At 41.9% G+C, this 14,956-nt stretch overlaps 1 protein-coding gene across 2 annotated transcripts in view; it reads left to right on the plus strand.

Annotated features, from left to right (window-relative positions):
• Positions 1-10,327: 10,327 nt before the first annotated feature.
• LOC117827014 (solute carrier family 12 member 7-like) overlaps positions 10,328-14,956 on the plus strand; it is a 43,386-nt gene continuing 38,757 nt past the window's right edge. Inside the window, exons 1-4 of one of the 2 annotated variants that reach the window (XM_034703461.1) lie at positions 10,328-10,662; positions 13,117-13,215; positions 13,322-13,422; positions 13,958-14,122. In XM_034703461.1, the coding sequence (XP_034559352.1) occupies positions 13,987-14,122 (136 nt within the window). In that variant the 5' untranslated portion in view covers positions 10,328-10,662; positions 13,117-13,215; positions 13,322-13,422; positions 13,958-13,986. The remainder of the gene's footprint in view (positions 10,663-13,116; positions 13,216-13,321; positions 13,423-13,957; positions 14,123-14,956) is intronic. The other variant, XM_034703462.1, reaches the window with a different exon arrangement.

Below are 14,956 nucleotides of genomic sequence, written 5' to 3' on the forward strand. Positions count from 1 at the left end.
TCCTCAGTTTACATTGCATTACATAACGTTTGTTTTCAGTTTTTGCAGACTTCTATAAAGCTACAGACAGATGGTTTAGTGGCTGCACTTTTTTTGATATCAACCCCGACCGGGTCCAGATAACCCAAGGAATCTGGGCTTTGCCATGTTTTCCTAGAAAGGTGTGGGTGCTTCCAGGAACTGCAGGGAACAGAGGAAGAGAAAGCTGCTGGTCTCAGGTCCACAGAGAAGATCTTATCTGTTGGCTTGCATGTTTTAGGTTAAGAGTAAAAAAAAGATGTTGATTAAATCTGAACCATGGATGTCAGTCAATGCATTTTTTTAACCAAATGAATGACTCACATTCTGTCAATTCAGCATACATTTTTTGTAAAGTTGTACCCACATGCCTAAAATAACACCACTCAGCTCAGGTCTGCCAAATGAAACAGGAGGGAAACAGGTTCAAGGAATGTCATAAAAACCGCTGAAGACAATAAGCAGTTTAAATTCCACCGACGCGCTCCATACAGTGTTTTAAATTTCAGTGAACATTGATTCTTCTAGGTAGTACCTGATTTGTTTATACTCAGACATGTTTTATACAGCCTCTTTTTTCTGTTCTGTCCTCTAAGTGCAGAGAGTTATCTGATGTCAAAGTGTTCAGGCCTGCACACTGTGCCAGCAGCCAAACAGACAAAGAGCATCTTTGTTTTTCATTGATCTTGATCTTTTTCCCAGGATGCATTTCCGTTCCAGCGTCAGGATGGGCTCAGATGTGGTCAGGCTCAAGCCAAAAAGTCCCCATCAGTCATCTATGAACAGAGCAGTGCGCACAAGTTTATTACACACAGATCCTCATGAGGCAGACGTGAAAAATATTCAATATTTTTCCTGTTATTTTGTGATAAAAAAAATTGTGACCATGATAAGAAGATACAAAGTTGTTAAGTCAGGAATGTTGTTTATTGAATGAGTGGTTATGCCTGACAGAGTGAGCAGGACCCTCTTCCTCATGATACATTCTCAGGCAGCAAACTGAGGACATGACCAAGCTGATGTGAAATAACTATTTAGTTATTTAGTTAATTAGTTAGTTGAAATAAGGGGCAGTGCACATTGATGAGCATGGACATGTAAATGTGCCAGACTGTAGCCATATAGACTCATTTCGATCCGTAGTCCCCATCAGGTTGGTGTTTAAGGATGTTTAAGGATGAATTTATTATAATTATTTATACAGCTTAAAAATCACTCCCTCTGATTATAGGGTCAGTAAAACCTCCATGACATTGGATTCTTATCCTCGTCTTTGTGGAATGAATTAACATAAAACTCAACATTTCAATTCATGGTCAAGTTAAAACCTCAGCCAGCTCATTTGTTATAATTTACAATAAAATGAACATTTCTGGTGAACAGGACTTCTGCAGGAATATTCATTCATGTTGACATCTCTGTCCTCATTCAGCTCTCCTTCGTACCCTAGTCTTGCAGTTTACACACCATAAAACATAAATAAGGCAAATGACAGTTTTGAAAATTTGGACTATTTTCACTACCTCTTATGGTTTAAAGCTGCTGTTGGTAGTCCTGGAACAAACATCAGTTCAGGGAGAGATTTTGAATGTCAACACTACTCCTCCACACTAGATTCCCCTCTCACTGCACCCCTCTGCCCCCCTCTCTGCTCCTGTAAGCCCCGTCCACAAACAGATCGTAGTGCACGCTCAATCAGGACGAAGTAGGAGGACCAATCAGGAGAGTGGCTCTGATTGGTCGGAGCTGATGGGAGCCATTGGATTTTTTTAGATTGCTTAGGCATAGGAAAATACAGAAATCTCAAATCTCAAAATACCTCATTTATTGATGGCTGTTGATGAGTGTTATGACTTTTTTGCCAAACACAGCACAAAATAAGTACAGTTTGTTTTACCCCAATCCTACCAACTGCAGCTTTAAGCTACTTAACAGTGATCCTTTACTTAGAGATGTTCCCACCAGCTCTGCTGCTGTTGCCTGGATTGCAGGACAGGATGTTGCTCCACTTTTCTCTATCAGAGACTGTTGGGGTCCAGTAGCTCCTCAGGCTGTTCTCACATCTGTGCCCGCTGTCTTTGTTTCTTGAATTAACATTTTGTAACAATGTCTACCAATTAAACATTCTAACAGAAATATATTTGCCTCAGTGTCAGAGGTGAAATGCTCTGCACACATTGATGTGGATTGACTTGATGTGATATGAGGTTGTCCCTGGCCTCACTTATCACTGTCAAGGGGTTTGACCAATCAGAATCAAGTATTCTACCCTGCCTGGTAATACTGTCTTCTGATAGATTTTGCATTATCTTACAGTAGTCTTGATAAACAGACATCTGCAAGCAAGTGCAGCAAACAAACCACTCTTCATCTGCATACCTCCCCTTTAACTTCAACAGGCTTGCCTGGTTAATGGTTGGATGAATGTCAACACACTTTAAAAGAAGTTTGGTCTTTCAGCCATTTGTTCTTTAGCTCTGGTTGCACTGAAAGGCCTGACAAGTTGACCATCACTACCAGAGGCTTTATTTCTGTAGCCGATGGTTTAAAAAAGATTTCAAAATCATGAGTTTTTACTGTGGACTTGGGTTTCGACATGCAGATCATTTTCTAAACCAGCATTAAGACTTCAACACAACAAAATATAAATGAAGAAACTAACTGGAACGGCCAGTGCCAGTCAAAACATAATGAACTGGTTAGTCCAACATTCAAATGATACAGTTTTGAAGTGGAGAAGAGCCTTTTCCCTGAATGTATATCACATAAAAACCTGATGAAAATGATCAAACATGCCAACTGGGTTTGGGCCAGGTCTCCTAGAGAATAAAAGCAAGCATCACAGGGCTGTCAAAATTCACAGGACCCTGCTGCAGGGGCGGGCATTGGCACAGGACAGCTGTGAACTGCTCCGGTCAGTCAGCCAGCCTGTCAGTCAGAAAACAGTAAGTCAGCCATCATGCCAGAGTATGAAGGAAACATCCAACCAGCATGAAATTCAGTTTGTGTCATATTGTAAGAGTTTCAGATACTGAGCCAATAAGTCATTTGCAGCACTGGAGCTGTGAAGTGAAGATTTCACAGGGGTCTTAAGGATACTGCTGTTTTAAATTAAAGCTATGGGTTGTCATTTTGGGGAAACTGCTATGACAAATGTTCATATTATGCAGAATGATGGAAGGGAATACGTCTACTCCTCTGATCTATTCCCTATCTGTGATATCTGGGTTCAAATCCCACTGAGGGCTTCAAATGTGACATGAAAATGAAACACTTGGTTGAGCTTTTTAAATACGTCAACAAAATTGTGGAATGAAAAAGACAGAAAAAAGCAATTACTACTAAGCTCTGTGGTGTTGTGGATATGACTGCTGCCTTACAATCTAATGGTTCGGGTTTCAAGTCCAGTGGAGGGAACGTATAAGGTTGAGGCAGGGTCAGCACAAGGTTGAGGCAGGGACAACTCAAAAAAGAGGGAGGGTACGTACACTATCCAAATGGTGGAATGAAAAGACCTACACAGGTCAATTCATCCAAGCAGCACTTAGGTGTTGAGGATAGGCCTGCTACCTTTCAACCTGATGGTTCAGGGTTTAAATCCCACGAAGGGCTTCAAATGTGAACTGAAAATGAAACACTGTCCTCACCATGTGGTTGAGCTGTGCTTTTAAACAATTACAACAAAGTGGTGGAATGAAAAGACCTAAAAATGCAATTACTGCCAGGCAGCTCTGTGGTGTTGTGGATATGACCGCTGCCTTTCCACGCAAGGATCCTGCGATCAAAACCCTGACATGGACATGCCTATGGGAGATAGAATTAAAATACTTCCCTCACACTGTAATAAGAAATGTTCTTTTGAAGAACAATATCCAAATGGTGAAATGAAAAAACCTACACAAGTAAGTTCATCCAAGCAGCTCTGTGATGTTGAGGAAAGTTGCCCTGTGGTGTGGTGTACAGGGCTGCTGCCTTTCAATGCAAGGGTCCTGGGTTTGAATCCTGCCAGGACTGTGCATGGGAGATGGAAATGAAAAACTTTCCTCAAACTGGAGTTTGAACATTGCTTTTGAAGTACAATGTCCAATTGATGGAATGTAAAGCCTTCCAGAAGAAGCTCTGTGGTTCTGAGGATAGGCAACATGTTGTGGTGTTTTGCCCTTCAGGGCCACCGTAGCAAAAACAATAGTGTGGTGTTGATACTCGATAGTCTATCGTACTGTAACTTTGTTTTAAATACTTCCAAAAAAGCGACCATGGCACTCATTCAAGTCTTCTTCGGGTACTCAAGGTAAAGTGAATGCTTTAGAATAATGCAAGCTCACATATTTATTGAAGTATGACATATTGTATAACACTTTATAGATGTATTTGAGCAGAGTATACAGTGTTTCATGCAGCCTGGGTGCACTGCTAGGAATTCAAGGAAGCTGATGTGTTGAGCTCAGCACTGTATAACCTTTAGTCTTTGAAGGGGACCCCACTGAGTTTGAGGATGTACTCAGCAGGGCCCTGCATACACTGAACGCTTCAGTAAATCTGCTTCAGGGCTAAAGCCTTTGATATGTGCACCCTGAAACCAAAGTGAACTGAGTCACACTACTTTGGTTCTATATTTTGCACCTAAAGTCCTGACTGTCATCTCAAGACTCTTATAAATAATGCTAGTTACAGGCCTGGCACACTTAATCCATGACATTTAGCTGTAAGGGGAAGCATAAGCCTTTTCATAGCAGATGGAAAATATAGTAACGGCTGGTATTTGTGTAAGTCCAACAACTAACTCCTGTGTTTCCACATTTAGAGGTAAAACCTTTTTTGATTGTGTGTCTTGGTCAGTAAAATACAGAAACGTCAAATGGACGTAGCAATTATGGGGGTTTTTGAGATATGTTTGAAATTTGGGAGCAGCTGGCCATGCTTGATATGCACCGGTGTGAGTGCTATATTTACATGTGTGTGTGTGAGTGTGTGTGTGTGTTTAAGTGAGAACACACCTTTTTAGATTAATGTGTAGTTCTTGATGTGTAGAAGTGAAACACTTTCTAAATATGACTCCTGCAATCGCTCTCATGCTTTATAGCTGCTCCTCAGGCGGTTAACTCCAGGGAGGACTTGTACTGTGCATGGGCTAACAGTATGAGAACTTATGTGTGCGTGTTTGTGTGTGAGAGAGTGAGAGAGAGAGAGAGTGTGTGTGTGGTTGGACTTCCTCCTCTCAGCCCTCCACCACTCATAGATTTAGACGTTTTTATTATTTTAACATAGTTAGCAGCTGTGTTTTGGTGGTCAAACGTGGCAATCATCCCCCTCATTTCTGGCTTCTTTTGTTGGTGGAGGTGTTTTTATAAGAGCCCTGTTTCACTGAACTTTCTCATGATACAGCACTAATCTGGAAGCTTCTCAAAGACACACAATCATATTCTGGCAGTCATCATGTCAGTCATGATGATCACTAAAACAAGATTTAATTCATCAATCTAACATAGTTAGTTTACTCTGATATAGATACAACACAGACAATCCAAAACTACACTGAAAAAGCCTGTTTCATTCATGTGTCAGCACTCTGTGCTCTGAAGCCCTGCGTTACTTAAGTTGAGCTGAACTGTGTCCTAAGAGTGGAGTTTATTTCTTTGTGGTACAACCTGCTGAATGTAATCCTTGGGAACAAACTTCTGCCAACCTGGTGTGTTTCAGTCTCAGTGTCTCACGGCCAAATTCCACCAGATCCATGTCCAGTCCGTCTCCGATCCGTCATGGCACCAGATCTGATAGGTTTCTATTCTAGTCAATGTGTTAACTTCCACTGGATCCTCTTCGTTGTGCTCCGGCTGCGACTCTGATACAGCAGATCGGAACACAACAGATGAGATACACAAGACTTCTATTTTTGCAGGATGCCGGAGAACGACGCATAAATCAGAGCAGATGGAGCGGGACAGGAAGTCAGGCACCAAAACAAAATAAAACATCCGGTTAATTTTCAGAATAAAACACCAAACCGTCATGATGAGCGGAGCTAGGTCTGGAGTCAACAGGTCAGAGGTTTTCAGTGGACCATAAAGACAACATGGATGAGGAGAGGAGGAGGATAATTCTTGATCCAGTGATTACTGCGGCAAAACCTCGGTCACATGACTCCAGCTGGTAGGCGGTCCTGCTCCGTGCTGCGTTCCAAAAGTGCAACCGGTAAGAGAGTACAGAGCCAGACCGCACGGGATCAGAGATGGACCGGACACGGATACGGTGGAAGTCCTGTGTCAGTGCATAGACCATATCAGAGGAAAACTCAAATCCTGTATAACAGTGCAGTTTTTTTTGCACTTTTGCACAAGTTTTATCTACCTGTGGATGATTTGACAAAGAGGATAAAGGTTGTAAAACACTGTAACTAAGAACTGCCTGCTCAGTTCATGTTGTTAGGTATCCCAGAATGCTTTGCACAGCGAAGTGTACTAGTCGTACACACTGATTCGGCCAAAATTCAGTGTCCAGTATGGGAATAAGAGCAAAATTCACAGTATGCAAAAACTACCCAGTTTTGATCCAGTTCCTCCAACAGCGATACAGATCACATCAGGTAGATGTTGTGTTCTTTGCTTCTGTAATAGTCGTGACAACTTTAGCTTTGAGGAGGAAAAACTGAGGACCCCAAATAACACATTTTGCACACAACAATAACACATGCAGCACATTGCAGATCGGTTGGCCTTGTCAATTACCTCAGTTTTTTCGTTGAAGAAGCTAATACTAAGAGAACCATTCACACACTTTAAACATTTGCAGATAGTACCACAATACAAACAAAAACTCAATTATAAAAACATTCTACTCTTTTTGCAGTTTGCATGCATTTTGAGTACGATGATTGTAGGCTTCATTTAAGTTGCATACCTCCTACTCACCAAATACACACACACACACGCACACCAAACTCAAATTATGGGCTTGGCACCTCTCCTTCTCCTCCTGTTTTGTTGGTAGGCCACATGAAGTCCTCCAGTGCCAGCAGAGTGTGGCACAGGGTCACTGTTTCCCACAGTCCTACAGGATTCACAGACTTTCTTCTTACCTCCTGATCCTCTGCTGTTGGTCCCCGCCACCAAAGAATCCCCGTCAAAATTTTCCACTTGGACCAAAAATAGTTGTCTGAGCACTGGCCATGCTTGCCTGGTGCCCTCATGTCGCTTACAGCGGGCTGAGTACACACACACACACGCACACACACACACACTAACAACCAATCTATTTTCATCTTAATTGGTGGGAAATTCATTCATTTGTTGTAATTTTTTTTGCCTTGAAGAAAGAACATCCAGTTTTTTGGGAGACTGGGTTGTTTTTTTTTGTGTGAAAAGGATTTAGAGTTTGAGAAAGTGAGAGATGAAATGAATGAAAATACTACTGGGTGTTCTGGGCATCAGCGTATGGAGAGTGGGCATGTCCCTAAAAAAAGATGAGGGATGGGGACAAGGTAGGCACTGTATATGATCTTCAATGCTACTACAGTATACCACCTCCCAAGGTACCCATTTTTATATTTAATGAAAGCTAAAACTGTAAAATAATATGGTTAAAGGATTAAATGCCCACACCGGTGTCCTTAAAGCCCTGTTTACAAATACTGCACTCTAAAAAAGCTGCGATTCCAAATACAGAGAGTGACCCCTACTTATCCATTCCCATTCCCACCACAAATAGAAACTCAATTAGGATCCTTTCTCATTGTGGACACATGAACCCTTTATAAAATCAGCTGACGGAGAACAGAGTTAAATCAAGTCCAGGGCTGGTGGTTTGGGGTCGAGGATGAGTCAAACAAATGCAAGACTTTCATCCAGGAGACAACGGTCGAGGACGGTTCATTTATTTATGAAACTCAAATTACAAAAATCTTATTCTATACTTATTTAAACCTGAGCAACAATGTTTTAAGTCTTCAGCTAAGGGTGTTTTTCTTCTCCTGCCTGTATTCAGCTCTGTTATCATTTCTGTCATGTTGGTTTGTGCTTTAAGGGAGTACATGCCTCCACCACACGTAGTGATATTGCAAGATGTTGCTTTTATGGCACTGTTAAGGTGGTTTTTTTTTTTTTTTGTACTGATTTTGAAATAGTCTTACCCTGGACTTCCACCAGATCAGTGTCCGGTCTGTCTCTGATCCGCTGCGGTCCGGCTTCAAGCTCTCTTATCCATCAACACCCCCCGGTTGCATTTTCAGAACGCAGCACGGAGCAGGACTGCCGGACAGCTGGAGTCATGTGACCGACGTTTTCCAGCAGTAATTACTAAATCAATGATTATCCTCCTCTTCTCCTCACCCATGTAGTCTTTATGGTCCTCTGTAGCTAAAGGCCAACTCTGCCTCTTCTTGCTAGGTTGACCAAAAGTTCAGTTGAGTCATCATTTCAGTATGTCAACTGGCCACAAAAGGCCTTTAAAACTCTGTTTCAGAAGCAAATACGCAAATGTCACAGAGACTTTATCTATGTATTAAAGCTGGGGTTGGTAATCAGATTTAGATACACTTTTTGTTATACTGGTTAAAATGATCTTTATGTCCTGATGGCAATCAATACATAATGTGTTCTTAAAAAAGAAGGAAGAAAAGCTGCTATCTACAGCTGGAGTAAACCTGGGAAAACACCAACCAATCAGCCTTTTTTGGGTGCCAAAATTTTAAACCATTCAAATCCCGTCCTGCCGTTCTGCCCGCCTCCTGCGCATACATTTCCCCGGCGTGCACTCCTCGTCCCCGTCTCCTGCCTCTGCTTCCCCTGACTCTACTGACTGCCCCTCTCGCTCAACCTTGGGCCTGTCCCCTCTGACCCGATGAGGTGCTTTGCTCTGGACTGTAGTCCGGATCAGAGTCTAAAAAGCTCTCACCACGGGGGCTCTGACAAGCAGAAGAATGAATGACATTTAGTAAGTCCTACAGAAATGTATATGTACTGTAGCGTCCATCTGGACACTGTAGGGATGACGAGCCGATTCGTGAACACGTTGAGTTTTAATAACCAGTCACTGTCGGCCGACAACCAACAAAACAACAATCAATGTTTGAATGAATGAAGAACTTCTCCTCTTGTCTCTCCTCTCTCCCGCTCACACACTCTACATCTCTCCTGATGCCTTCACTAACCGTCAACAGTGTAGGAATTAAGAGCATCTACACTGAACAGGTTTAACAAACAGTAGAGATGTTACAGTATTACATGTGTTAGAACTTTTCTCCTGATATCGTGTCACCGGTACAACTGGATAATGCTAGCATGACAGTTGTAAGTACTAACAACAGCTATGTTTGTTTGTTTTTAACTTTCACTATGAGAATGTTTTGGTGAGGACCAGTTTTGAATCAGCCACCATCATATGGTCGCAAGTCAGCGGCGCTCGTGCATGTGAGCGGGGGGGGGGGGGGGTCGTTTTGGAGGAGCTCTGAGGGAGGAGGGAGGGGTTAGACGGAGTCCTGAGGAAATGCTACATTCAAATTCATGCTAGTTTTCCGAGACTGCCAACCCCAGCTTTAAACCATCTTTGGTCAAAACACAAAACCATGGGGGGAGGGTCTGCATATACTGAATTTCCCTCCCAGGGATAAATAAAGTATTTCTGATTCTGAAGCTTTGCCAAGAGCCACATCTTTAAGACAGTGGGCAATGGTGCTCATGGGAAATGCAGTCTTCATCCCAGGATAACAACCCCAGTGTTCTCCAAAGTGCTCAACAGACTCAACATAACCTGAAAACTCCTTACAGTGCCTTTAACATATTTTGAGACATTGTTCAACTCCTCAAATAATTTTGATTGAAGAGCCTCAATTTAGAATCGCATGTTCACATTTGCACATGAATCCAATTCTTCCATTGAATTATAGCTAATTAGCAAACTTCTACCTGAAATGAACAGTCAAGCTTCCCCTGATGTTATTGTTATTCTTTTTATGTTGATATTTTCATATAGTGTTAGTAAGCCCAAAACTCCAGGGCTCCCCCGGTGACTGGCTGCAGTATAGGTCTTACAGCCTGCTATCTTTACATTGTCATAGATGGTACATGGTTCAAACAAGGGAATTGAAATACACACCAAATACATTTTGCTCACCCATGGTTTCTGTCAAAGCAACTACTTATCATGCTCATTTATGTGCAAGTGTTCATTTTTTGGAGACGTTTCCCTTTAATTGGTCATTTGATGATGATTGGTAGATGATTGATTGACACCTCTGTTGGCGAATGAAACTCCTGCAGCATTTTGTACTGGGTTAGCAGAGTACAGGAGGACTGGGGAGAGGAAACATGTGAACACTCACACAAGAGTCAATGAACTCTTCATGGTCATGAGTGTCTGCTTCAAATAAACACAATAATCTGTTCTGCCATGGACTGTACCCACCTGAGGGATCTTTGACGTTTTATCAGACAGTATGCTTCAGTAAGCAGAAGTGGTTTGACATCAGTTCTGTGACTCCACAAGATCCACAGATCGCTTCTACCCATGCCATGGCCCCAAAACACGTCACCAGTGGGACATGTCAGCCACAAAGGAGGTGGTATTTTGGCTTCACTTGAGGAGGTAATGGAGGCCTGCTGTCCATTTTAATACAGAGTCTACCAGCAGATGATTGAAGGGCATTATAAGGTATGAAATGACTCCTTTCTTTGGCTTATCTCTTTATCTTGTTCAAACTGTACTTCATCATCAGAGTGCGGCTGCTCTGCTTCTTCAATGTTTAGAGAGAGGAATGAGCTCCTCAGTGCATCCTGAGCATTTCAGTACAACATAACTTATGAAAGACTTGTTGCTTGAATTATTTAAATATGCATGTTTATAATCTTTAAATGAAATCAAGCTCTTGTTGTGGCTATTTGAGCCTTTAAAGAATCTTAAATGCCATTTAAAACAACCATAAAGAAGCCTGTTTTCATTATTAAATTAGATATTTACTGATTATTTGCAATATGCATAATTTTTAGTTGATGTTTCAAACTCAAGCCAGTAAACCAAGTGTATAAAAGTGCGTCGAACTCCTGATAAACACAAGTTCATGTGCCCTGATATTGCGTTTTGCGGTCAGACAGCACACTGCAGGCAGTTGAGATTCATCCCCCTGTGTGATGGCACAAGAGGTCATCCAAACCCTCCAGTATGTTTGCACAGCTACCTGGTTTGGAGTGGGGGAGTCAGTAAACAGGTAAAAATGCTACAAATAGAATCTACCCACTTAAGAATATAGTCTTGAGGGAGGGCAGCCTGTTCCCGGGTCTGCGTCAGCACTGACCTTTTTGCTGTTTGCTAAAGGGATTTGATTTCACTGCTAACTCTCTCACTCTCCCTTTTTTTTCAACATTCACACTTTAAGCCATCTGAGAGGTATAAAATGGCAGTTCTGTCCATGGAGGAGAAGCTGTGGTAGTTTATTCATGAGCCAAGTGATAGCGCACCAACGATAAGCTGATTCCAGGAAAGAAATATTTGGCATTTCTAGAGAAAAGTTGTTAGAGGTTTTGCATCCAGCCAAATACCTTATTGAGCAAGCATGCATACTTTTAAATAAACATGCAGTCACATATACATTAGAGGAGTCAGAGGTCAGGACCAGAACAACACTTTGAGTCAGAAAGGTAGACACTTTTTTAACTGTCCTCAACCCACAGAAATATGTATCTCTTCATATTCATCCCCCCTACTATGAGCCATTGCTAAATCATATTTACACTCCTACCCCCACTGACTATATTTATCCATACCTGTGAGCTGGACACAGACCTCAACATCTCCCACTTTCCACTATTCATTGTCAGCTGAGAAGTGGAGCTCTTATGTACCAACAGCGCCCTCTGCTGGCATGGAATGGGTAGTCACACCACGGTCTCAGGGATTACACCCTCCATAAAAAAAACCTATTGCCTGAGAAATGTTCAACATATGAAACAAGTTATAGAGGAGGTCTTATATTACAAAAACATTACCAATATTATTTCAGCTTTATTTAAGCAGTTTGGTCCCAGCTCTTTTTCAAGGAAGACCTGGCCAAGACAGTCTGCAGCGCAAAAAGAAATGCAAAGTTACAGACACAGACACACAGAAAAACATAGTACAAATCATGAGTGCCACATGTTTTTCAGTAAAAGAGAAACTATCTAGGAATAAAATGGTTGACCAACATCAGCAAGCCTGTTTGGAAAGTTAATGTTTTGGGTCAGAAGGTCAAAAGGCCTGAGAAGTGTATGCTTGCTTAAATTTAATGAAGTCTAGCTCTTTTTTAAGCATTCAGCTGTTCATGAAGAGAAGAAAAAAACTCTCTGTAGTTCTCTACCAAAGCTGCAGAAACAGCAGTTATATTTTGTGGTATCCAGTGTGGCCTCTGTGTCCGTGAGATTATCTGATATCAGGCCAGCCAGGGATGTCTGTAGGTTCAACATGTGCTTCACATTCTATGTTAAAGCCTCTGTGATGGTTCCCCTTATTTCTTTGCTCTGGTTATGCTGCACTGTTAAGGTTTTATTTATTTTAAAGTTGGACTTTTTGCCTTTATTGATAAGACTGCTGAAGAGAGACAGGAAATGTGGGGAGTAGAGAGAGAGGGAGAAGACGTGCAGGAAACGGTCGCAGCCTTGAGTCCAGCTGGCAACGCCTGCAATGAGGACGATAGCCTCTGTATGTGGGGCGCTAAGACCACTAGGACACCAGCGCCCCGAGTTTTATTTATCTTTATTTTTCTAATTCTTCTTCAGTCAAAAAATATCAATCACTGTCAAACTTTGTTGTGGCAAATGTGAAAATCAATTTTGTTTGTTCTTGGCTTTTGAATTTTGAAGGAAGCTTTTTAATATCAAGGGTTCATATTGTGGAGGGATGCACAGAAAAACTTGTGTTCACTGAGAAAATGTAGCACATATATGCAAAGATACACATTGATGTACTATAGCTGGCTGAGTGTGGATCTTTTTAACTTATTTATGGCACTTAAAAGCCTGCAGCACATCAAGGAAAATGTCTAAAGACTTAGTGCCAACAAGGAAAATGACCACAAAATGTTTTCCCACCAACTGAAAACAAAACATGTTTACTTGTGTCCATTGTTTTCCAAAGCTCTGTCCTTCCCCCTTGGCTGTCCATTGTGATCTTTATAGGCTGAGAGTACCCAGAGGAAAGATTATGTACAAGGTGCTTCCTTTGCTGGCACAGTGCGTGAGTATGAGTGTGTGAAGCGCAGCAGTGCTGAACATAACACTCTACTGTTACCCACAATGCACTGCAGGAAAGGTAACACCCATTTCTTTTTTACCTGAGGAAGTCAGAGACAAACTACCAGCCTGGAGGGAGCAAGGGAATCGAAACCAAACCCTAAAAGAAGAGAAAAGACAAGACCCTGTGTTTGGATTTTCCCTCCTTGATGTGAGAAAGTTGTTTGCTTTCACAGAGTTCAGATTTTTTTGATACTTTATGAACTTTAACAGACATTTTTAAGTTTCTTTCCACACCTTTCTGCATGTCAAAGGTGTGAGTTGGAGAAGTGGGGCAGTCAGAGTAATGGGAGGAGCTGAAGGCTTCTGTGTGGAAGGACTCCACCTCTGTTCATATGGTAAATAGAAGGTCACATGGGGCAGTAGTCTTGGAGCAGTGGGGGGAAAAGGGAGGGAAAGAAACAAGGAGAGTGAGGAGATACTTAGCAGGACTTTGGCCTGCCCCATGTGCAGGAGGCGTTACTTTCACCCTGAGTTTAGAGGACACTGGATCACACAACGAAGGGAAAGGAAACACAAAGATCTGGAGTAGGTGCCATGTCGTGGTCAGTCTGACTCTCAGGCTTTCCTCCCCTGAAGCCTCATGTCTTCTACCTGACTTCTTTGGATTTGTGTTTCTCCTCCTTATTGGGGTGAAAGTTCAACAGCTAGTGACTTCCTGGTTGTCACTTCTGGACCCTTCTTAGGACTGCCTCTGCACAAGTGAAGAGTCAAGATGCCCACAAACTTCACTGTGGTGCCGGTGGAGGATGCAGAGGACTGCAATAAGAGTTTGGCTTCAGCCGGAGATAACAAACCCATCAGTTTGGGTAAAATCTTTCAGGAGGAAGAGAACGAAGACAACTTACAAGGTAGGAATATATAAGAGACATAACCTCTACTATGGCTTTAATACATGCTCATACACTTGTGTTTTTTTTCTGTTTGGGCTCATGAGAAATGTCCAGGTGACCCTTCAGCACTGACACTGAAGAAAAGGGTCTGTCTGATAAACTGTGTCACTGAACATGTGCAAATGGAAGAGTGCTGACTTAAACAATTGGATTCATGTAATGGCAGGCACGCTCTGCACACACACAAACACACACTTACGCACAAGCAGCTCTCACGTGTGACGTCGTTCAACTAGCAGGAACTTGCAGGGCAGCTTGATTGCTGTTGTGGGAGGAGGGAGTGTGAACTGTTGTAACTTCAGTCAAAGAAACTCAAAAGGCAGAGAGCAGAAGAAAAAGAAAACACAGTATAAATACACAATGTCTATTAAAATATAAACATAATATACAAGAAGAATGTAAATGTAAAAAACATCTAAACTTGATTTCCAGAGACAAAAAACAGCAAAATCTGTTCACCCGATGCATTCATATTTTTGTCCTTCTGTGTAAAAGTCAAATGTAAAATAATGGCTTCCTCCTTTTTCCCATTCATTTACTTGTGAGATTTTTTAGAGCATCTTTTGGAATAGTTCTTCTTGGTCTGGACATTTTCTAATTGAGTTAAATGACCCAGAAGTTTTGGAGCCATGGTAAATTCTCCAAAAGATAAGGAGCTTTATTGCTTCCTTTATCTCCTTCAGGATAGGACATTAGTCTGGATCATCCTTTACCAAAGGAGATAAGGAGAGATGACCTACAATTCTTTGCATCAACTTTATTTAACCCTCCCCTTTGTTTCTCTGGAACAGC

The sequence above is a fragment of the Notolabrus celidotus genome, chromosome 15 (genome assembly GCF_009762535.1).
Source record: "Notolabrus celidotus isolate fNotCel1 chromosome 15, fNotCel1.pri, whole genome shotgun sequence".
Lineage (NCBI taxonomy): Eukaryota > Metazoa > Chordata > Actinopteri > Labriformes > Labridae > Notolabrus > Notolabrus celidotus.